At 33.5% G+C, this 25,268-nt stretch overlaps 1 protein-coding gene across 1 annotated transcript in view; it reads left to right on the top strand.

The window, feature by feature from the left end:
• The first annotated feature begins 14,867 nt into the window (after positions 1-14,867).
• The window catches only part of LOC147410492 (uncharacterized), a 33,035-nt gene continuing 22,634 nt past the window's right edge, over positions 14,868-25,268 (top strand). Inside the window, exons 1-5 of the mRNA XM_086436007.1 lie at positions 14,868-15,081; positions 17,067-17,241; positions 20,184-20,267; positions 22,892-23,133; positions 23,316-23,559. Coding sequence (XP_086292133.1) covers positions 14,930-15,081; positions 17,067-17,241; positions 20,184-20,267; positions 22,892-23,133; positions 23,316-23,559 — 897 coding nt within the window. The 5' untranslated portion in view covers positions 14,868-14,929. The remainder of the gene's footprint in view (positions 15,082-17,066; positions 17,242-20,183; positions 20,268-22,891; positions 23,134-23,315; positions 23,560-25,268) is intronic.

The raw sequence follows: 25,268 nt of genomic DNA on the forward strand, positions 1-25,268 counted from the left end.
GCTCCTTAAAAAATTTCCTTATTTGTAATTTGAAAATTGTGGGTGATTGTCATAATTTTAACTATTTTAATATTTTCAAATATAAAGTGGTATTAGCTATATTGGTTATAAAGTGGTGTTTCTTAGCTTTAATCTATTTTTGTGTTATCAAAGACAAATGTAATTTTTTACTTGTTTAATTATATTGGATATATTCAATACACAAGTGATGAGTGTTTAACTTGTTCTCTAAAATGTTTAGTCCCACATCGATTATGAAAAAGACTAACTATGTCTTTATATACTATATTGCTTTACTTGTGTGGTAAATTAAAAAAGATAGGAGGCCCATGCACACATCGGGGCACAGGATAAAAATCTAAGGTTCCAATTGGAATGCCTCGTGTGTGTGCGTAAGATTGGCTCATTTTTGCTAATCAAAGAATTATTTTTTAACTGGATTTTATTTGATTCAAACAGTTTCAATCTGATCCACTTGTTTTAATTAATTAAATCATTTTAATTTAGTCGTTATGTTAATTAACAATTAGAACGTTTTAATCTAGCCATTAATTTATCATTTTAATTAAATCAACTAAACTGTCATAGGGCGGTTTATAAAAATGACTTTTCTCTAACCCAATAGACATACAAAAACTTTTTTTTTCTTGAGTTGCCTTACATTTACTTTTTTCCCCATCTTCTTCAAAATGAGCAATCTGAGGTATTCAACTTTGTCAACCATTGCAAGTGCACGCTTGGTTAGATATTCCGATTGTTGTACTTTGGAGGGTATTCTGCTATACCTATTGCACCGAGATACAATCTTTGTGGAGTGCGATATACTCATAAGGGCAATGATTTATTAGGCCTCAATAATTTTTCTTACAATTGAGTTTTTGTTTTGTTAGTTGCATCAACACTTTTCCTATAATTTGATCTTCATACTCGAACAATATTTTCTACTCATGTTGTTACTTTTCATGATCACCTTTATCTATTTCAAAACACCATAGCATCATACCACCCATTATACATTATCACATCTTGCCCAAGATCACTTTGTTTTGTTTTTGTTATCATAAACCACTCCACATTTTCTCATCACTTTCATTGTCAATATCGACAGATTGTATTCCCAAATTCCTATCAACGTTTTACTACAATTGGACTCACCACTTTTATGACTCATGTCCTACGTCGTTCCACCTGACCATCCTAGGCACACAATTACCTTATTGACTATCACTTCAACTTTGTCATGTCCACCACCCCACCATCCCCTCTACAAGTTTATTTCTTGTGGTAATCTCTCTTTCGTATATTGAACTTTTATTGTAGTATCTATTTTAGAGCCTACTACATTTTCTCAAGATTTGAAAGACCCATTTGGACAAATGCTATGGCTATATAGATTTTGGCTTAATTGGGAGCAGAAGCACACGTGGATTCTCGCATCATTATAAATCAATAAGACACTCGTCAGTTGAAAATGTGTCCACAAGGTTGAGTGCAATTCCAACATCTCCATTTCTATTGAACAACATAAATCATGCTTTGTGACCTAAAGTTATACTCAATGGGAAATCATAGACTATTACAAGATCTTCACCTTAGTTGATAAAATTGATAATTTTTCGTTGTCTCCATGAAGTTGTTAGCATTGTTTTGGACTGTTCATCATTTGGATGTCAATTATGCATTTTTTTTTTTTATGATGATAGTGATGAAGATGTTTACATAAAGAGGGCCTCTTATATTCTCTAAAGGGGAGGGGGATGGGGCATAGATGTTAATCTCCTCCAAAAAGTCATTTATAGTCTCAAATAGATATCCCATTAAGTGGTTCTCCAAATTTTCGATTGACTTTGTTGACATCATTGTTATCGAAAATGATGATATATCCATCTTCACGCTCAAAGTCTTCATGCACAATAGATTCCACATAAAATATCTTAGTTTGTTGAAATATTTTATTAGCATCAAGGTTTTTTGTGTTTGCTAAGTATTTTTTTTAATATGAACTTAAAATCCTCAACACTACGAGCTTCCATGTTATCGAAAATGATGATAAATATTTGTCTTTACACCGAATGTGTTGCACTCCAAATACGAGTTTCTTTGGCTCAAATTTTGAAATTTTCCAATGCTCAATTAAGTAAGTATAATCAAGATGTTGTATCACTGTTATTCTCAAAATCAATAAATTAAATCATACCTCAAATTATGGGAATAACAAAATTCATCGAGATGAGAAGATTGTTGTACCAAGGAGTTGTTTGTTTACACTAATTTTCAACGCTTAATGTTGAAATCATTCAGTTTTAGCACTTCCTGAAAATTAGCCTATTTGTTTATTGGAAAAATTCAGCAAAAAATGCTATTTGCATTCAGCACCGGTCAATTTCCTCGTGGACAAGTATATACTTCCAAAATGTATTTTATTACCTCTGATGTCCTCATCTTCTATCTCTTCCCAATCGATAGACCTTTCTTGTCTTTCTCTTCACAGAAATTTTAGATCGATTAGTCTGTTTCATCTCCCTCTCCACATAAATTTCAGATCCATTGAATAACCCATTGTCTCCATAGACCTTTCTCGTCTCTCTTCACAGACCTTTCCATCATCTTTTTTAGAGATCCAAATCACTTGAGGAATACATTAGGTTAGAATTTTTATTTGATTTTAGTAACTTCGTAGTTGGTACTGGTGAGAATCACCTTTTCAAACAACCTTGTAGATTTGTCTTTCATATTAACTTATTTAAAAAGAATTGGATTTGGTTAAGGTAAAACCTTAGATTTTGAAAATATATGGTAGAACAAAGAGAGATTAAAAATAAATTAATTTTTATTGTAGATCTTACACTTTCAGGTGAGTTAGGATTTCATTTTTTTATCTTAAAATGCTACCTGTAATCTACTTCTTGATCTATAGATCTACATTTACAAATATCAAATTCATAATCTGATAATTAGTTTTAATGTTGCTGTAAAGATTTATTCTCTCCACGTTTTCCAGTAATTGAAGTTTAGGCTATTTTTAGAATATGATTTATATTTTTTTTCCAAATATTTTAATCGGTTATTCAGTGTCGATTGTTAGTTTTAGAGTGTCGAGTTTATGAATCTGTCATTGATTTGAATATTCGTGATTTTGGGATGATTATAGGTTGGTCTTTGTGGTCCCTTTGTTGAATTATACCCGGAGATATCATAACGAGATAACTGAGTCAAATAACAGTAATTTTTTTTTTTTTTTTAAGTTTGGAAATTTTTTGTAAAAACAAAATTATGAGTTCTTTATGTAAAATTAATTTGACTCTTTTAAGTGTCTTTTTTTCAACTTGATTACATTGAAACAAAAGTAATTTTATATTGGTATTACCAATAATATCATGAGTATTGTCCCTACTACATAGTTTTGCGAGTCCGAAATCCGCAACCTTAAGAGAAAAATCAGTGTCTAGGAGAATATTACCAGGCATTATATCATAGTGAACTATCTTCTATTGGCACTTTTCATGCAAGTATGCAAGTTCTTTTGTTGTCCCGATAGCAATCTTGTGTAACTTCTTCGATTCAATCCTTGGATTCTTACCAAATAAGAACTTGTCGAGGAAACCATTCTCCATGTATTCGTATACAAGTGCACTCATATGGTGATCTAAACAAAACTCATAAAGTCTCACTAAATTGATATGGTAAGTTATACCAATTGTGCACACTTCTGCTATGAATTGCTTTTCAGCTCTCTTGTCCGAGGTTTTATTGAGAATCTTTACTGCAAACTTTATTCCATTCGAGAACTCTTCTTTGTAGATAACCCCAAAACCACCAAAACCCAACCTTATTGAGTAATTATTAGTGAAATTATAGAGTTGTTGAGTAGTTAATCTAATAAGTCTTCTTTCGCCATGTCGAAGAGGAACCTCTCCATTGTTTCAGCGTTCACTGTCCAGATTTGAGCCATGTTGAAATTTAGAGGCAGCCTAGTTACTATAGCCACATTGGTCATTCATATACAATAATGCACTTAAATGGGTTTGTTGGGATCTAAGAATTTAATTTGTTCAAGTAATCTACAAGAAGTTGGTTCTTCTTGCCAATCTTGTGTTTGAGGATGATTACATTTGATGTACCTCCATCTGACACAAATCTCAATAAGGGGTTCTTGATATTCTCTTGATATAATTGTCAATGAGGGATTAAATTAATTTTTATTTTATAATATAGGGTGCGAGAGAGTTCTTATAGCTTCAATATGAAACAACATTATGTTTTTATTCTTGTATCTCTTCAATGGTCCCGAGGAGTAAAGTCTTTGGCCTCTATAACATCCTTTTTGGCTAGTATTAAAATTATTTTCTTTGTCCATGAATCTTATATTGAGATGATTGAGCCTTGTGTATGGGAGAAAGCTAATTTTGTGGTATTACAATTTATATGATTTCGTATTTAGTAATTTGTTTTTTTTTTTTTTTTTGTCAATAAAACAATTTGGTTTTTTGTATCAACTTTGTTTCTAATGGTGTGTAATTAATTTAGCTTATATATTCCATTATCCTCATGGAATGTGATTATTTTTTATGCTGCAACCCTTAAGAAGGGTCATGATTCTTGATTGTAAAGGAGTTTTGTTGGCTCAAGTACCATTAAATGTAAACTTCTTAATGAAAAAGTAGTAGAAAAATCAAGCTCTCGTAGATTATGCTTTACGTGCCTTGGAAACACGTAGAACTTCGCGTGTTTTCTTATTTGTTGGTTTAAGGAATGTTCCTCACTATTTTTGTGTCATTTATAAAGCAATAAGTAATCTTGGTATTTTGTGTTGGAAGATGACTACATTAATAATACTTGCCCAAGCTGTTGTACCCATAAAGTACACTTATATCATGCTGTAAGCTCAGGGTAGCCACATAACTTGGTTTCCTCCACTAGTTATTTGCTTATTTAATTTTCAATGGTTATAATTGTTATCATTGGATGTGGTCTACACAGAGAAGGGTTACCCGTGGCACCTCGCCAAACACTAACACAAATCCCCATGTCAGATCTCGAGGTACTAGGTGGCACCTCGAAATTTCGGCATGGTCTCCTCTGTTTATGTTAGCATTTCAAGGCGATCAACCTGTACCTAATAAACGACATACAATATATATATATATACAAAATATAACAATAGCGGAAGCCTACATATATTAATCACGTACGATAAATCAGAGTGTGGAAGAATAACCAGAATACAGGATTATACAAATATTCCTCACTCTAACAAAAGTCTTAACGCGCAGAACACAATCTATAATACTTTTGGACAAATCGACACCACTAGGGGATATAACCCCAGTACTCACCACGTGATGAACTCTGATTGTCTATCTGACCCACCAGATGATTCTCATTCATGTTTTATACCTGTCTTGCCAAGCTCTGAATCTGAAACTAAAAAAATGGAGAAGGAAAGGGTGAGTAACAATGGTTACCCAGTAAGGAAGAACAAAATTTTTACTAATAACCTCTTCTAACATAAACGAATAAGCATACTGAATCATTTTAAAATATACAAAATTTTACAGAAAAAAACTACGATTAACTGGTACATATAGCCAGGGATGAGCAACTAAACATTTTAAAACTGACATTACATCAACCAACAGTACTCACGATAGCATTTTCTTTATATACAAATCTAATTGACCAAATAAAAATATTAAACATGCATTTCATTTTATATATCAAAGTAAAGCAACAGATACATAATACACTATGGTGGAGTATTGGAATTAGAGAGTTGGGATTCACGACTGGATCGTTTCCAGTCGGGACATGATGTTACAATTCTTCTCTAGCTTTTAGTTCTTGATTTTTGTAGTCGGTTGCTGCACTTACCACGCTTGATTGACCATTTATCGAGCTCAGGCTGGCCGTTTGACGTGACCGTAAGTAATGAGTCTCTTTTCGATGTGTCAGAACGTTCGACTACTATAGATTGTTAGTGATCACTGACTAATTATCTTCGTCTATGCCTATCAGGCGTGCATGTGATTCCCAAATATATAAACCATTCGTATACGACCACCTTTACATTACAAGTTCACTGATAAAGATAGAGATGAATATCCCGGATTCTAGTTGTGACTCCATTCTCATACGTGTCCCATATCACGTATGAGCTTGGTGGTCCCTACCGTACATCCCAAGATAGTACACCACTCTGGATGATATGATGCACTATCCCTTCAGGCATTCACAGACTCTTTAACAGCTCACAAAATAGCTACATATATATATTATTTTCATTTGAAAATAAAAGAGAAATTAATAATACAAAATTGAGAATGTATATCCAGTTTTCTACCATGCAAGTGTGGTCAAACGGCCTAAAATAAATAACAGAACGGAAATGTAAACAACGCATCGTGCTAACAGAAAGTAAATAAACATGCAACCAGTAATATTATCCCTGGATACCCGTTCACAAACCTACACACAACACAACAATGTAAAATGCAAACATCACCCTCAAGTGTGATTCTGACATTTTACTATTTCATACCATTTTTATCTTTTTTTATTTTTACAGTTTTCAATCTTTTCAATAAAATATCCATTTTCTGATATTCATCAACTCAATATGAGTTCATTGAATATTAAATCATATTTTTCAACTATAGAATTTATTTTTATCAATAATATTGAAAAAGAATACAAATTTTATATCAAAATGGGGTCTGAGTAGTGTACAAGACTCAACTAATGGAAATAACCCGTTAAAATATCCTACCCACGTATGATTTGTTAAAAAATACAATTAAACATATCAAACAAGCAATTTCTGGCGTGAATTTTAAAATAACAAAAGAATTCTATATTTTGAAAATACATCAAAAATTTTCGATAAAATCCTAAATGTAATTTTCACAATCTACGATTACTAATAGAAATTGAGAGTTCTTTACTATCTCTATGCGAAGAAATTGAAGTACGTGTGCAGAAATCGAGATGATCGATGCGAAAATTGAGATGGATCGGATTTCGAAGCGACTGATTTTTGAATCTGACCCGGTGATTTTGAAAATCTCAATGCTGTCGTCATTTCTCCCTTCTGTGACGGAAGACGATTTGACCCCGAAACAGACGAAATTCGAGGTTAAAGTTTCAAAACCCCCGTATATATATATACGATTGATTTTTAACGATACCGGGTGAAAAAGAATATGAAATGAAGAGATCTTGGGTGGGTTTTGTAGATGTCAAGGCTGCCGACGTTTCTCTTTTCTGCGTCTATCGTCGACGGCTAGCCGTTTACAAGAGATCTGAGGTTGAAGTTAAAAAAAAACAAATTTTTTTTTAAATAATTTCGTTGGCTATTGGATGGGTTGGAGAAGACGAAGTAAAAAAAAAATTAAAATTTTATTTATATAAAATTTGGGACGAAATCAGTATTTCGCATATTATTTTGATCGATGATAACTTGATCGTTCGGACTCCAAAAGTAACGAATAAATACTCTATTTCGTCTAATTTTTTATTCCGGATCTAATGGTATAGTTAATTTCTTCAAATTCTATCTCTAACAGAAATTTACATTTTTGGCCTGAGGTGACCCCTAAAACTGACGTCATTTTCTTTTTTAACGATAATTCGACTTTTTGTGCTCAAAAAATAATAAATAAATAGTCCATATTCAATAATTTTTTGTTACAAACCCAATGGTATGATCAAATCTTAATAATTCTTTCTCTAGTAAAAAGTCACTATTTTAGCCTAGTCCGACTCGGTAATCGAGAATTTTGTAACTTTTATGTTCGAACTCGCATTTGAGCGTGCTTATAGGCTAAAGTATGTTTTTTGATCATTTTGAATCCAATGGTGAGGTTAAATTTTATTAAAAATGATCAGAAATATCCTAAAATTTTACCCCTAAGTCCCACATTCAAGATTTTCTCAAAATTTCACTATTTATTTTTCCTCGAGATACAAATTGAAAACTCGGGGTTTTACATTCTCCCCCCTTAATAAAAATTTCGTCCTCGAAATTAAAATCATACCCTATCGAGCTTTGTCGTGATTCCACTAACACGACATGTATAAAAATAACACCTATTTTCGATTACCATCTATTCTTAGTCCCAAGCCAATCTCATTTATAACTCGTAGACTTATGTCTCCCATATTCCGTCAACCCAAAACATTCATCAATTAATCACTCTAATTCAAACTCATACTCCAACTAATCAATTATTTGCATAACCCTAAAATAACAATCAATTCACCTTGTATCACTTCCCCACCAATGTCTATCAACAATAATTTTTTCACATCTTTTTTATTCTTTATCTTTATTTCTCTCATCAATTACACCGTCTATCATGTTTTACTCATACTTTGTAGGAATATTACTCCTCAATGCATAGTCTTACCGCAAACATACCACTATTTTTATATTCGATTCAATATTACATTTTCTATTTATTGTGATATTTCCTTAAAATCTTTATCATAACCTTTATAATTTAAAATCTTGCTCGAGGGATAAATCCTACATCCCATCAACTCTAATTCGAGATATATATGTACTTCCCATTCTACATTATATCAACCAACCTACACTTCTCCTTTAAACACATCAAATAAATTGTCTTGCAAATTAACCACGTGTGTGTGTTTTTTTTTTCCTTCTCGTCTAAAAATTACTCGTATAAACAAATGGACCTTACCTTATAAGAAGGGTATGTCTTGATTGTAGACCTTCTCTCTTAGGATTGATGTGGGCACATGCAGGTGATAGTTGCTACTTTTACGGAGTCATAATCTTTACTTAGTATTTTCGTTTCGATGACTGAAAATGAGCCACGGTCGAAGTCTCGAAGTAAGCGCTTGTCTGTAGAAGGCATTGATCACGTAACGAGAATGATAATAATGAAGTCCTCTACTGGAAGACGATCGTGAAAGGAGAAGGCAAAAGAAGAGTTAGACCGACACCGATGATAGAAAGATGAAAGGAAAATGATGATCTATCTTTTTAAAGAAAGAGAATCAATTCAAGAAGTCGTAAAACAAGAGTTGCTTCATCTAATAGTTCAGTCGTTAGGCCTCCCAATGGTATAGATAATTTCATTACTCAATTCATGTCAATAGTTTCTAGATCTAGCAAGTATGCAAAATCTCGACTGAATTATATGATCAAGAGGAACCAGTATTGAATATAACTCCACTTTCCAATATTATAATTAAAAATCGTACCTTCCAAAATTTCGTCGGAAATAGGTAATTTATTTTGGGTCACAACCTTTGCTTGCAACTGTGATAGACGGTATTATCTCCTGATACGTCCCACCTAACCACATGAGTAACATGTCAACGATCTTGGCTTCGTAAGTTTTTGTGGCATAGGCAGTTGGTAACTAGAGCCTGCATGCTCTGAACTTGCCTTGTTGGTTCATTTGGCCCTGTTGGCGTCATTGGAATTCCAACTGCTCTATAACTCAGTGATGGGAGAACTCTACAACTTGGTAGTGGAGGAGTTTTATATTGTGGATACACTGATCCGGGGGAGATTGGCCTCGAATACATCGGCCTTTTGTCCGAATCTAATCTAGGAGGAAAAGAAGTCTAAGGTCGACTAATTTGCCCTTTGGAGGTTTGTAACTCCATCTTTCATCGTTCTACCTTTAAGCTCGATTCATCGTACCTCTATAATTGGTAGTCTCAATCATTGACTTCCTGGCCCTTAGGTAGGGTTATATCTCTCTAAAGAATCTACGGGCCTTTTGCAGATCTGTCAGGATAAGCTCGGGCGCATATCATGACAACCTAGTGAACATCATATCATAGTCTATAATCGATAGATTATCTTGCATTAATCTCAAAAACTTCTAGTACTTGACTTCTTAAGCAGTCTTGGATATAAATCTATCAACAAATATCCTCTCGAAGTCTACCCACTCAAACGATCCATCTCCCAAGACATTCCTTTCAAAACGTTACTAATGATTGGCATTCCCGTCCAACTAGAATGCAATCATCGTCATCTACTGATCTCTCGGACACTACATGACACTATAATCTTTCAGGTCTTCAAAATCTACTCATTGACCTCAACCAGATTGGAAAAATCCCCAAATATTTGTAGACGTAATCGTTGGAAATTCTATAATCACATTCTTGGATTTACATGTCCTTTGGTCTGGGAAGTTCTCTCATTCTTCAAAGGCACGACCTGTGGTACTGGTCCCTCATTTCTTGGATTTAGTAGTGCACCTTGCAATTATGGTAAGTCTTGTGCTATTTCTGTTTCTAACTATTAGTTTTGTCTGTTAGGGGTGGCACGAGTACGTTATCTGCTTTATTAAAATCCGATGGCCTTATTGTTCCTTGAATTGGTTTGTCTAACATTTTTCTGAGCCACGCATCCTTAATCGGTTGACATCAACCCTTGCTCTCCTTTATGTCCCGATTTGCCACATTCATAACATACCACAACTCTTTCTTTCGACTGATTTAGTAGTATATGTTAGTTGTTGTTTCTTATAAAAATCTTTCATCCATTGAGTTGGTATGTCTATAATTTCACTCCTCATATGTGATTATTTTTTATATGAATTTGCTAGTTAGTTTCGTAATTATTTGTCTTTATTGAAAACTAATTGTCTTCCTTTCATTTGATTTTGAAGTGTTGGTGGTTGTATTATTCATATTTCTTCTCTAAACTTGTCATGAGACTCAGCCACCTGTCTGATGAATGACATTAGCTGTACTATCAAGTCAGTGGTCTGATCCTGAATATGTCTCGTCTCTGTTATGTTTTGGCCTCTACCTTGTCCATTCCTCTCGTTTGTGTTTATCCGTAATAAAACACTTATCAGAATAAGCCAAAACCACTCTTACATAACTATGAATTACTATCATAGCTTGAACTTAGTAATGGACTCTATTTCCATTACTAAATAATAAACTTAGACCCCTAAAATTGACGTCATTTTTATTTTTAACAATAATTCGACTTTTTGTGTTCCAAAAATGACAAATAAATAGTTCATATTTAATAATTTTTCGTTACGAACCCAATAGTATGATCAAATCTTAATAATTCTTTCTCTAGTAAAAAATCACTATTTTAGCCTAGTCCGACTCGTAATCGAGGATTTTACAACTTTTATGTTCGGACTCGCATTTGAGCGTGCTTACAAGCTAAATTATATTTTTTGATCATTTTAAATCCAATGGTAAGGTTAGCTTTCATTAAAAATAATCAGAAATATCCTAAAATTTTATCCTAAGTCCTACTTCAAGATTTTCTCAAAATTCCACTATTTATTTTTTCTTGAGATACGAATTGAAAACTTGGGTTTTACAATACCCGTAGATGTATCATCTCAAGTTGGAGAGGATTTACAAAATTTTGATGGTTTGAAACACGAAATTTGGACAATGAATCTTTAGGACATAGTATTTCAAATATATAACTCCTTCAGAAAATGTGGATACTTCATCATCGATAAAATATCATAAAAAGAATGATCAAGATGATCTTAAAAATTTTTTTTTAACACTTATTGATGTTCTTGTGAAAGATACAGATAATGACCCTCGATACAAGACTACTTGAAATCTTTGAATGAAATGACGACAGTGGAGAAAGAAAGTCACCTCTATAATATTGCGCTTAATGCATTTGCTAAGAAAAAATGAGTATAAGACAATTTGGATGGAATTGACAGACCCAACATTACGGTTGTCATGAATTAATATTATTCACTTATCATAGACTTTGATATGTGATATCTTAGTAGTAGTTTTGTGATTTTTTTTCTTTTATGAAATATTTAGTTGTTTGTTTGACTATTTATGACATTTTGAAACATTTATTTTGAATGAGTTTCTTTAGATTTGAATGTTAGAATACTCTTATTTTGAATAAATATTTGATTATGGAATGTTTGATTATCGTATTACTTTTTATATGTATACAAATTATTTATGCAGTAGTGAGTATGACATCACAACAACAGAGACTTCTAATAATAGTAATATTGAAGTTCATATTGGAATATTTTAGACGACAATGTATCACTCGAGATGCAATCGATGTATCAACACTTACGGGTACACAATTTATGAATGAACTGTTAAAGGGTCTTTCATCAAACTATTACGAGTTGTTAATAATGGAAAATGAATCATTCGTTAACTTTTGACATTTATTTAAAGAGTAAGAATAGTTTGTGAATAGAGACATGTGAAAATACTAAAGATGATTGTAATGTTTTTTATGACAATGGTTCATAATTATCGGTATCGATTAGTAAAAAATCGATCTAACATTCATTGTAAACAATCCACAAGCATTTCCATGAGGTTCTATTAATTATATTGTACTTTTCCAAATAAATATTTCCATCACTATCTTTTGATCAACTAATGGAAGAAATTCAAACTTATCGACATCTTAGACAAATATTCAAGGTACCTAACTTTCTACCTAAGATAATTTATATTTTTTATTAGTAGTAATGTATTTTTTTAATTAATTAACAATGATATTTTTTATAGAATACTTGTCCATGCTTGCATTTCATCCAATAGACAAATTCCTTATATGGGAAGAGAAAAGTCTGAATACTATCAAAATGTAATAGTTATTTGTAACTTTGATATAACATTTACATATGTGCAAGCTGGATGAAATGAGTAGATCATGATTCAATGATCTTAATGGAGACTATCCGTGATTTTGCAAACAAATTTCCAATACCTTCATTTGATACTATTAGTATTTCCTATAGTTTTATTAGGAATATAGTAGTTATATGTATTTATCATTTAGCAATGTATTCATTTTTATGTATATAAATATTATTTGATTAATGTTGCCTACACGCACACACGAGGTTTTATGGCACCATATCGCAATATGCGTTATTGGTTACTTGATTTTTGTCGTGGACTTCATAGATGCAGTGAGGAAATATTCAACCATCCACATGCTAGATTGAGAAATGTAATTGAGAGGATTTTCAAAATTTTGAAGGAGCGGTTCCCAATTTTAAAAATGATGGTTTTTCCTACTCAGAGAAATATAGTGATTGTATACATGGTAATTCACAATTTTCTTCGTAAAAATTCGATAATTAATGAATTTTTTCATTAATACAATGATGAAGATATTCTTTTCAAAGTAACTAATGGTAAAACACTCATCTCGGTGTGGAAGAGTTATTTGGATAATATGAACAAACATTCATGAATACCTTACGATATCTTAGTATTGTAAATATATGAAATTATGTTATTTTGTTGAGTATGACAATGTTGATTTTAAATTTTGATGGATTATATGACAATGTTGATTTCAAAATTTTAATGGATATATTGATTTCAAATTTCGGTGACTTGTATGATATTATTATTTTTAATTTAAAATTATTGAGATTTTAGAAATAAAAATTATTATTTAGAAATTGAAATTTTTAGTATTATTTATTATTTAAAAATGAATTGTATTTTAACTTTATAAGAAATAATATATTTTATTGTGTTTGATAAGAAATAGGCATTTGAAATATGCAAATAATGTATAATATGATTGTAAGGGTAAAATAGACAATTTATCAATTTTCAACAATATGTAACAAACATGATTCTGTGAATTTAACGCTTAATTTTAATGAATTCAGCACTATTTTGACATTTAAACAAACAACTTTTTTAACACTTAAATTTAATGCTTATAAATTTTTACACTTATTTTTTCAATTTAACAAACAACACCTAAATCCTTTCATCCTAACAAAGGTAGGGGTTGTGTTAATTGATAGTAACGGTACAAGGGTATTTCGGTTGTTAGACTAAGTTGCATATTTTGATTTTACCCCCTTTGTTTTCAAATTGATGATTTGTCACCATTGACTTCGGCCTTCCATTATAGATTAATATAAAATGACTTAAACACCCTCCAAAAACCCTTATTTTCTCTTTCCAAAATCATTCATCAACTTCTGATGAATGATTAACATCCTCTTAACCTTAAGATTCTTTCTTTTTCAACCTTCTAAATTCAAGGACATTTAAATCATTTTGCATTAGTCTACAATAGAAGACTGAGGTCAAGGGACATGTCACCGATTTTAAAAATAAAAGGTTATCTCAAATATTTGCCAACAACGTGGAGGGTATAAATCATTTTGCATTAGTCTACAATAGAAGACTGAGGTCAAGGGACATGTCATCGATTTTAAAAATAAAAGGTTATCTCAAATATTTGCCAACAACGTGGAGGGTATGTATAAATCAGCCATTTTTAGGTGAGCATACATCCTGTATACCAGGGAGTTAGTTTACAAACCTACTTCCAGTCTTCTTTGTGCCACACTCAGAATACTCCTTGGGCCCACTGAGACATGAAAGCTCTGAACTTCTGCCCACTTGTCAGTAATTCCCAACCGTTAGATTAAATTTTTTTCATGCGTTTGGATCAACCGAAGGCCTGTCGAATAAACCCATAGTATAATGTGCCACGAGGCGACAAATTAGGCCCACAGACCGAGAAAGTTTTGCTCACTTTTTACAAACTTGCAAACGAATAATCAGCCTAAATTGTAATTTTTAACCGTTAGATTACACACTAAATCATCATGGGTTTTGACCAAGGCCTATTAAAAAGACCATAATATAGGTACTTGAATCCAACGGTTAAGAATAGCTAATCTAGTTAATTTTACCTTATTTAGATGGAGTAAAAAAATGTTCATTCGAGTGGGCCATGAAGAATGTGAAACGTGGCGAGAAAATGATCTGAGAGTGGATTAAACGATAGCTCTTCGATGTACAGGATCATTAATCTTCATAAGGTTCCATCCTCGTAATGATATGACTTCGCTTCGTTGTCGCCATAGAAACTCGAAAACCAGAAGAGAGCGAGAGCGAGAAAGAGAGAGAGAGAGAGATGGAAGATCGTACGGACGAGAATGGAGAACCAAAGGAGGAGGAGGAGACACAAGGGTCAAGCTTGACGATGGAGAGGGTGGCAGCAGCGAAACAGTTCATCGAGAACCATTACAGAGCTCAGATGAAGAACATTCAAGAGCGGAAAGAGAGGTAAAATAAATCAAAATCATAATCGAATTCAAGATCTCATTTCATCTGTCGATTTCTTTCTCCAGATACGATCTTTTTTTCATTTCTAATGATTCTCATCTTTGTAATTTCTCATTTTGCTTCAAAATCTGTCACTGATTTCGTGTGTAGAATTTGGGAATTTCGTTACATGCATTTTCTTAATCGAAGCGATACGATTGTTATTGGTAGTTAAATTAGGTTCAGAGAGATTAAGATTGAGATAATTTTGGTAGTTTGTTAGTGTCTTTGGTTCTTCTCAGATTTGGAATGCTTGTTTCTTTGATAAAATTTAATTTAATATATGGGAAATGAAGCTAGGTTTGTTTAAACAGTTATTTTTTTATTTTTATAGTACTGTCTTGGATTGATTGTATTACGGTAAGATATGGAAATTAATTTGGATTCAAGTCTGGATTTCGGTTATGTGGAGCGGGGTGGTGGTCAAATGCACCATTTTCATGCATGTCGTCATGTTTATTTCCAGTTGAAGTGTTGGGTTGCGTTGTTTGAGGGTATTTTGGGGTTTTTATAAGGGGCCCTCCACAGGCATTAGCTTCTTAGGGAACTATTTATTCATCAAGAAGGGTCGAAGTCTGTAGCTTCTTTTATTGAACTTCATGGAGCTAAATTGAATAGAGACAATGAGGAGGTAAAACACGAGGAGAAGCCAAAGGATTAATTCAGGGGTGACAATTTCAAACTAAATAAGGACATGCATTTGTGTTGGTGTTGGAAATGGGTATGAGGTGTTTGACACGGTTCCCTTGAGAATCTTGAAACACTAACATGTCCGTTCACATGTATCTTAATTCATAATGTTATGTTTTAGCTGTATTTAAATTTTTTTAGATGTAAAAATAGAAAGAAATATAATAATACGTAAAAAGAAATTTTTTTTATATACCATAAAAAGTACATTTCTAATATCAAACAATGTTTGTGTTTAATAACTTAATAATTTAGTATATGGGGGATGTATTATGGTGGTCGGTGACATCTTTTCCGAAGTAATTGTATTTTATTTTATTTATAAAAAATCATTAAAATAAAAGGTGATAGTACCATAGATTTGTGTCGGTATGCATTTATCTATTTTTTTTTCTTGATACCTTGGGTATCCGAGCCTCTTAGAGCACTCGACTAATCCCTCGGGGCACGCATGTCACCCCTTCCACACATACCAAATGTACTAGGATAAATCCTAGAGGGTGGCCACCAAGGAGGGGAATCGAACTCAGGACTTCTGCTTCCTAAGGCATGGTCCTGCCCATCTCACATATCTATTGATTGTTTCTAACATGGAAAATTCCTAGAATTGTCATGTCCTTGTTACTAGGTTTCAAGTGAACTTGCATTTTGAATTTGAAAGTAAATGAGCACAATACCTGGATCCCTTGCCTGTAGAGAAGGAGTTAAACATTAAATCTGAATAAAATGGAAACCATGTTGAACAAGATTTTGTTTAAATTATAGGGGACCTAAAATAAGACCCATTGAAAGGAATGGTTATGTCAGTTTGTGGGGGATGCAGGTGGGGGTGAGGAGGAGAAGCAATTGATGATGTCTGTTCCATCTTATCTTAAAATAATATGCTCTACCACTGATGATAAGAGAGGCATGACAATAAGGTAGGAATATATGCAAAATGCTCACGATAATTAAGATAAGTGCTTAAGCTGCCAACACGATACATTAACTCTAAACTTAAACCTAACATTCATTAGTTTATGAAGGAATTTCTCTTTTGTATTTTTCATTTCATTTTCGGTCTACTTTGCATCAGTTTGTAGATTTAACAGTTTTTGTTCTCATATTTTAAGTGTTTGACTTCATTATTGTTGTTCTTTTTCACTATTTTACCATGTCAATTTCTTACACCATTGGAAGAAGTGGATATTGATTAGACAAATCAGTCTTAGTTTCAGATATTGATACATTCTTGACATGGTTTTGTTTTATGGCAGACGCTGGGTATTAGAGAGGAGGTTGGCTTCCTTAGCTGTCTCTAAGGAGGAAGAAATCAATTTAATCAAGGATTTGGAGCGGAAAGAGACAGAGTTTATGCGCCTCAAAAGACACAAGATTTGTGTTGATGATTTTGAGCTTTTAACCATTATTGGGAGAGGAGCTTTTGGAGAGGTTAGAGATATTCCTGATTCAATTGTAATGTGTTATCTGTTTTATCTTTTAATTTATGAACGAAGAGTGTGAAAATTTGGAGATTTGAAAAGACATATGGTAAATCAATACATGGTACAAAACGCCGCTCCGAGCTCCCACTACAAAATGACTATATTTGTCAATATCTTCTAACCATTTCCTTAATTTTCATTCATTAACTACCCATTTCAATATAGATGAGTTTTCCACCTGATTTTTGTATGTTATTTATTTTATTTTACTATTTTTTTCCTTTTTTAGACCTTCTCTTTGGATTTGAGTTGAATTATTCTTCTGTAATTATGTTATTCTCAAAAGCAATAACTCTCTCTCTCCCTTGGAAGGTGCCACTTCAGTGTGGTGGTAAAGTCTGTCTTTGGTGGTACCATGGACGACCATTGTACACCAAACTTTTGTTTGATGCGTAAGAGTGATGGAGAATCGGCTAGTCATTTGCTGATTCATTGCTCCGTAGCCCATGGGTTTTGGATGTACTTCCTCGAGCGTTTTGGTGTCTCAGGTTACCTTCCACTTACTGTGAAAGGTCTGTTCGATTGTTGGTAGGGTTTAGGCCATATGTTCTCGATGGCAAAACAATCTTATGGACACTTAACTCCCTTTTCCATTTGTTGGAGTATTTGGAAGTAAAGGAATCGCCAGATCATCGAAGGAAAATAAACCTCGCTAGACAGCATCCTAGTGTCAATCAAAAGCTTTTTATTTTCTGGTGTAAAGCCTTTGAAGAGCTCAAAGGTGTCTTCTTTGACAATTTCATGGGTAGATGGGAGGGTTTGTGGATTATCTTGACTGTTTTAGGGTGGTGTCTATTGTAACTCTTTTGTTGGTTACATCGACCACTCTTAAATCTGCATTTATCTATAAAAAAAAATGCACCTGTGATCAAAACCCTGCCTTCACACTTAAACCTATAAAAAAGAAAGAAAGAAAGTCGTGGTTATTAGCCTCTTTCTTACCTTGAACCCATCCACCCCCTTAATAGAAGGTTTGTGATTCCTCAAGTTTTCTCCAACAATGGTATTAAAATGAATGCCCCTGCCTTCTGATTTGCTATAGCATTCTACCGGGAAATGTGAAGGCTTGTCTATTGTTGAAGAGTCATCAATATTGGGCAGAAGCATAATGTGTGCATATGCATATACAAGTTTAGTTTGGTTGCCTTGCTTAAATTTTCTATGATCATGGCAACAACAAAGCATTATATTTGGGGTTGGCTAAAAGAGTATTGTTCCTCCATTCCACTCTATCCGGAGCCACGTCTGCTGTTATTGAAAGTGGGTTCACTTCATGGTCTTTTTCTTGTTTTTCTGGAAATTTCAACTTGAATATTCTTTTATTTGGGGCTGTAATTGGCCTTTCCTGAAGACACCAAAACCATCTTTTTTATTTTATCGGCAACACCCAAACCATCTTAGCCAACTTTCTTTTAGTTTATTGATTATTGAAGCTACTAGTGCATTTTCTCCAATTTGTTCTTTTCTAACTTTATCTTCCCTAGTCATCCACTGATCTATCTCAACATTATCGTCTCTGTTAAGCCCAATTTATTGACATGATGCTTCTTGATCACCCAACATTAAGCTCCATATAGGATAGCTAGTCTTCGATCATCTTATAAGTTTGCCTTTTAATTTGATTGATATGAATCGATCGCCTAACACTCCAAAAGCTTAAGTTATTAACATGCTCATGGCTAGTGTTATTAAAAGCTCGTGCAATTTGAATCGTTTTAGTCGAATCAAATCTTACCCAAACTTTTTGAATCTTATCTCTGAGTCCATTAGTTTAAAACCATGTGATTCCTTTTGTAACCTGCGGTTTGAGTAAGATTCACAATTTGAGCCTTATATTTTGAATTCACAAGGCACATTTGTAGGTGAAGACAATGACGCTTATGTCTATTTTTAGTTTTTCTAAACCTTAAAACAATACTAAGGGAAGTTATTATATGATTTTCTAAACCTAAACCAAACACAAATGACAATTAATGCATGTACATACACACAACTTCATGATTGAGAATTGAGACAGTTGATGAGAGACAGGAACTTGTTTAGTTTGCTGAAGAAGTGAGGATTGTGCAATTGTTTCTTTCTTTCTTTCGTAGATTGCTGTATTAATGATAAGCAATTTGATTCCTTTGAGAAAACACTTTATTTATTTATTTATTTTTATAAATATATAATTGTGAGATTAGAATATTGTCTATATAGTGTAAATCAAGATTTTTAGGTAGATTGTTTAGTCATATTCGCAGGTGTTTGTGCTAAATCTTCTCATATATTTTGCATTGCTATATTATTTCAGTTATTTTAAATTCGTAAAAAATCTTTATGAATCCAATGATCTTACATTTTTTTTACTAATAAGTATGGTCAGATGATTTCAATCCAACTCAATTTTAATCCTACTCTTTACAGTTTTTATGATCCAATTTAATTTTGGCAACCATTGGCACAAATCACAACAATCACTTGTTTCATATGAAGATCATCTACGTGATGTCTGAGGAATGCATGAGGCTCAAATATAAATGTTATCCATGGAAATATATTGTTAATGCGCACACAATATAAGTTGTCACGCCTTTCAACATGAAAAATTGTTTGGTAAAACTATATGACAGCATAGAATAGATGATCAATAGAGTTTGGGATGTTATGGCGAGCTCTAAGTATAAAATGCACTTTAGAGGTATTTTAGCTTGTAGATTTTGTTGATGTCATGCTCCTCTTGACTGCAATTTAATTGTTCAGAGTTGTTTCAGTGTGGGTGTTATGCAATTCTTTTAATTTAGTATTTTTGGGCTACTTATGTGTTTTACCTTCTTCCTTCCTTTGATCTAAGTTTGGTTATGTTGTCTTTCAGAAATGATTTGGATCCTTATAGTTCGTTAAATACAGGTTAGGTTGTGTCGAGAGAAGACATCTGGCAATATTTATGCCATGAAAAAGTTGAAGAAGTCAGAAATGCTTAGCAGGGGCCAGGTGAGATCAAATTCATTACCATATTTTACATGTCGTATTCATTAAACTCAGCAGAAGGAACCATACATTCTGTCTTTTGGTGAATGAGTTCTGTTTTGTTTGCTGCAACTTTACTTAATGGTCCAGATACAGTTTATGTTTTGCTCACTTTGTTAGCATTGCTATGATCCACTGGTTTTGAAACCAAGCAATTTAGTATTACAGCTTTCTTAGACACCTTAGATAAATTTATGTTTTTACTCACGGAATCTCTGAAACTAATAAATCTTTGATAAGGGAGGTTGTAATTTTTTTTCCTTGTATATGTATAATTTGTATAGTTTCTATGAATATATTGGTTGGGATTATACTGTGTTCTAGTCATCTTCACATGTTCTCTAAAGGATGGAGAGGAAGTTAAAAATGTTAATCAACCAACTACTCCAAAGACCGATTTGTTGGAGAGGGAGAGAATTATGAATAAGAGGGTCACGAGGCTTAACTGGAATATGACACAGCTGAGAGTAGAGGAAAATGTGCACTCAACCAAAAACAAATGAGAAGAAAGTACTAATAAAAAAAAAATGAGAAGAAGGTACATACTTGGAAGGTCCAAGTAACCTGCCTCAGAAATACTAAAACAAAAAACAAAAGCAATAGATAATTACATCTCCCCAAACAATGAAACCCGATTTAAACATGGATTCTTAATAGAATAAATCCACATATCTGTGGTTGGGATGTGTTGGCACTGTTTTTGTCACAAAACATACACGCTCATGGGGTGCACATGGAGATGAGTCAAGGACTGTTTTTTTTCTTCGTGAAAATGATACCCATGTATACGTGGTTGGGATATGTCAATACACCATTTTGATATACAAAAACACACCCTCATGAGGCCCTCATTTTTAATTGTGTGTGTGTGTGGGTCTCACAACACTTATGTTTTTCCAAGCACATTCTTTGGTAAGTGGGTCGTGGAGCCCACTCCTTCTCAAGCAACTTGACACTGTTGCCGCTCACCCTCTCCCCTTGCGCGCATGCATCTCCTTTTTCTTCTTCCCTAAAGTCTCCACTTTGGTGGGGAAAAAGAACTGTAGGAAAAAAACACAATTTTTTTTTCAGATATCACCGATGTTTGCAAGACATTGTGAAGAAGCTAAATACATTCTTTTTATGCATATCTGTTAAACACTTACCAAAGATTCCAATTTTTCAAAGATACGAGAAAGTGAAAAATACCAATTGAGACTGATTTGTCTTCTTCCCCTGTTTCTGAAAAAAAACCAAATTTTTTTGGTACAAATCTTCGGTAGATTCATAAGCATTGTGTTTTCTTTCATTCTTATGGTCTTGTTCTTATGAAGAGGTTTGGTATACATGGCAATATTTTGTGGTGCACTGCATGCTTTGTGGACTATGGAAAATTACAAAAATATGTTTCTATATGGCAAAACATGGAAGATTTTATGCATATTGTATTTTTTTTTGACATTGTTCATATTTTTTTCTTAATTCGTAAGGCATATTGTATTTTTTTTGGACATTGTTCATATTTTTTTTATTAATTCGTAAGGAAATATTTGTCAAATCTTACTACATTTTGAATACCTATTTGAATCCAATCCCAGTCCTTATGATTTTATGATTCGGAATGATTCTGACAACAACGTGTGTATGCATGCATGGAGAGCAGTTTCATTATCTGCAAAACTTTATAGAGTGAAGATGGAGCACGGTTAGAGAAATTTAGAAGACCTTTACTCTTGCTTCACTCTTGTAAATGAAACTGACCTCGATCAGATATAAGGAACAAATCAGGTCACGCTTATCTAGAAAGAATTCACACATGACCATCCGTTTTCCCAAAATAAGCTGCTCATAAAAAAATGAACCATTTTTTTTGTCTTCTTGTCTTTCTTGAGGGTGTTTGTTCATAGAACTTGACCACCAAGCTGCCTCAAGTTGTCAATCAATTGGATTTCCCTAATCCTCCTTCCTGAAAGGAAGAATGTGAATTTCTGTTTTCCTTTCCACAGAGACCGGGAGATTGGATCCTGCGATAAGAAGAATGCCTGCTTATAAAACTCATGTTTTGGTCCTTGCAACCCGGTCAGCCACTATGAATGGCCCCGATTACACTTATCTTCCTGACGAGGCAAAGCCATATATTTACAACATATGATTCATGTTGCAGACTACAATATTTGGAACTAGGGAGAGATGATATACACGTATATCCTGTTTTAGATTGTGAAAATGATGATAGGATCATAGCATTGCACTGGAAGCAATATGATTACTGCTACAATATTTTGAACTTGAGTTGAATGTGTTATGAAGTAACTATGATCACTTTCTTCTTGCATTATATGCGATTTTTATCAGGCTTGTCCAATCCTGTATTTATCCAGTTTGAATGAATTATTTAGAGAATTCTATTGCCACACCAACTTTTATTAATGCCACCCCAATTCATATTTAAATCACCAAAGAATTAGCACACATCTTGGCTTAGTATTAGTAAAAGTTGGTGTGGCAATAGAAGTTCTCATCATTTATTATTGTAATCCATTTTGTATTCCTTAAATTCCTCTCTATTTCAAACTTGGTTATTGTTCTTGATATGTTTTTCCACGTAGGTTGAACATGTTAGAGCTGAAAGGAACTTGCTTGCAGAAGTCGCCAGTCACTGCATTGTGAAACTCTACTATTCATTTCAAGATCCTGAATACTTGTATCTTATTATGGAATATTTGCCTGGTGGTGACATGATGACTCTGCTGATAAGAGAAGACACCTTAACTGAAAGTGTGGCTAGATTTTACATTGCTCAAAGTGTCCTGGCCATAGAGTCCATTCATCAACATAACTACATTCACAGGTTGGTAACTTTGTTTTTTTTTTTATGATTAAAAAGAAATTTAAAATGGGTTGGGTTAAACTGACATATGGGAAGCAAGATTATCCTTTGAATTGGGTTTGAACGTTTGTGATTGGGTTCTTGGCACAGTTGAGATTGCATTTCACTTATATGTAATATGTTTGCGACTATGTCTTTTTCAGAGATATTAAACCTGACAACCTTCTGTTGGACAAGAATGGTCACATGAAGCTTTCTGATTTTGGGCTTTGCAAGCCTATTGACTGTTCAACTCTGTCTGCTCTTAAAGAAAATGAACCCCTCGCTGATGAGAACCTGAGGGAATCAATGGATATTGATGGATGCTTCCCAGACACAGAGAATTGGAGCAGGTGGAAAAGCCCCCACGAACAACTTCAACACTGGCAGATGAACCGGAGAAAGCTGGTATGAAATTGAATACATTTTTATTTATCAAAAAAAAGTTGAATACGTTTTCTAATCTTACAACTATTTCATTTCAGTAAATGAAATTGTTGTAAGATTCATGCCCCCCCCCCCCCCCCCCCCCCCCCAAGTCTCTATTATTGGCAATACTCAGAGGACTTCATGGACATATCGCTCATGTTTTAAGAAAACAAATAAAAACTACAAAATAGGGAGGAATTGAGTAATTGTCAAGTGGGCCATATTGTGCGTGATGTATGAAGTCCCCTCTTATGCATGACATGGATGTGCGCTATCATGTTCTGTTGACAAACTGAAGAAACAGTCTTGATTGAGACTTGCTTGGTTCAAGTGGTGTGGTTTTTGAGAGTTGTGGGTTGAGAGGTGTTTGTGGTGTGGTGGTTTTTTTTCCTTTCTTCTTGTTTTTTCTCTTTCCTTCATGGTTTCCTTCGAGGACTTCTTGTCCTCCTTTAATAAAATTTTGGTTATCAAAAAAAAAAAAAGTGGTGTGGTTTTTGAAGTACAATTTCAAAGAGTACCCTTTGCATGTGGGAAGGTCCAGATTCATGGCCAGTTGCTCCACTTGATCCACATCACCCATATAGTACCCAGATACTAGACGTAATGGATTGAATCATGGACTAAAGGTTATAAGTTTTTAACCCCATTTGCCATTTGTTGGTGAATTTGGATGAAGCAGAACAGTAGGGTCTTTGGAGGGAAGGAGCATACCCTTGAGGAGGTCCCCATGTTCATAATTGGGCTTATATTCTACCGGAGCAAAGTTTTCGAGGAGTTTATGTGGGGGAGGAGGGGGTGTTCTTTTTTTGAGGATTTTTAGTTTAAGTGGGATCTATGGGGTCTTTTTTGAGGATTTTTGGTGTAAGTGGGATCTATTATGCTATCTCGAAGGCTTTGTTTCTTGCTTCCTTCTTTGCTTTTGCTTGCTTTATGTTTTTTGGTAGGTAGACCATCTTGGCCTCCTATCTCTTTTGCATTATTAATAAATCTTTTAACCTATCAAAAAGGCGGTTATAAGTTTTGGAAATCCTAGTGAAAATACTTTTATGCCATTTTAAAGGAGAGAAATATGGGAGGCAACTTTTTTTTTCTTTCTTAGACATCTTTCCTGTAGTAACTGTTTTGGAAGAGAGTGGGGAGGAGGGGTTGGCTTATAATATTGTTGTCTAGGAATGAATTGTGAAAGGATGTAAACTCCTTGAAAAGAAAGGAAGGAACAAAAACAAAATTTTTTTGGTGATAAATGGGAGGGAAAAAAATACTATAAGGGAATTGTTGGAAAAAATGGTAAAAGCACCCGTTTCCCTCAACAGGCCCCTTTTGTTATAAGTAATAAATATTGCCGAAGTGCCCTCAAAATAAGACTTAATGCTTGTCATCAAGGAACCTGTTCAGAAATGACATAATGAGGAAAAGATGCTTTAAAGAAACTTCTACCATTTTTTTATGTTAATTGTTATTATATATATGTTAGATAAAGTGAAGGTGAAGGTTATATCTTACATGAAAAAGTGGCCAAAAAATTGAGATCACTTTTTGCTCATATTGTTGCCTTTAAAATTGTATGTGTATATTTACTCAAATATGATATATGTACTCATGCATATACATAGTGTGGAAACTCTTGGTTACAATTCTTAAAGCAGTGCCTTAAAGAATGTTAACCATCCCAAGTTTAAGGGGAAATT

The sequence above is a fragment of the Akebia trifoliata genome, chromosome 1, assembly GCF_017979445.1.
Source record: "Akebia trifoliata isolate Shusen 1 chromosome 1, ASM1797944v1, whole genome shotgun sequence".
NCBI lineage: Eukaryota > Viridiplantae > Streptophyta > Magnoliopsida > Ranunculales > Lardizabalaceae > Akebia > Akebia trifoliata.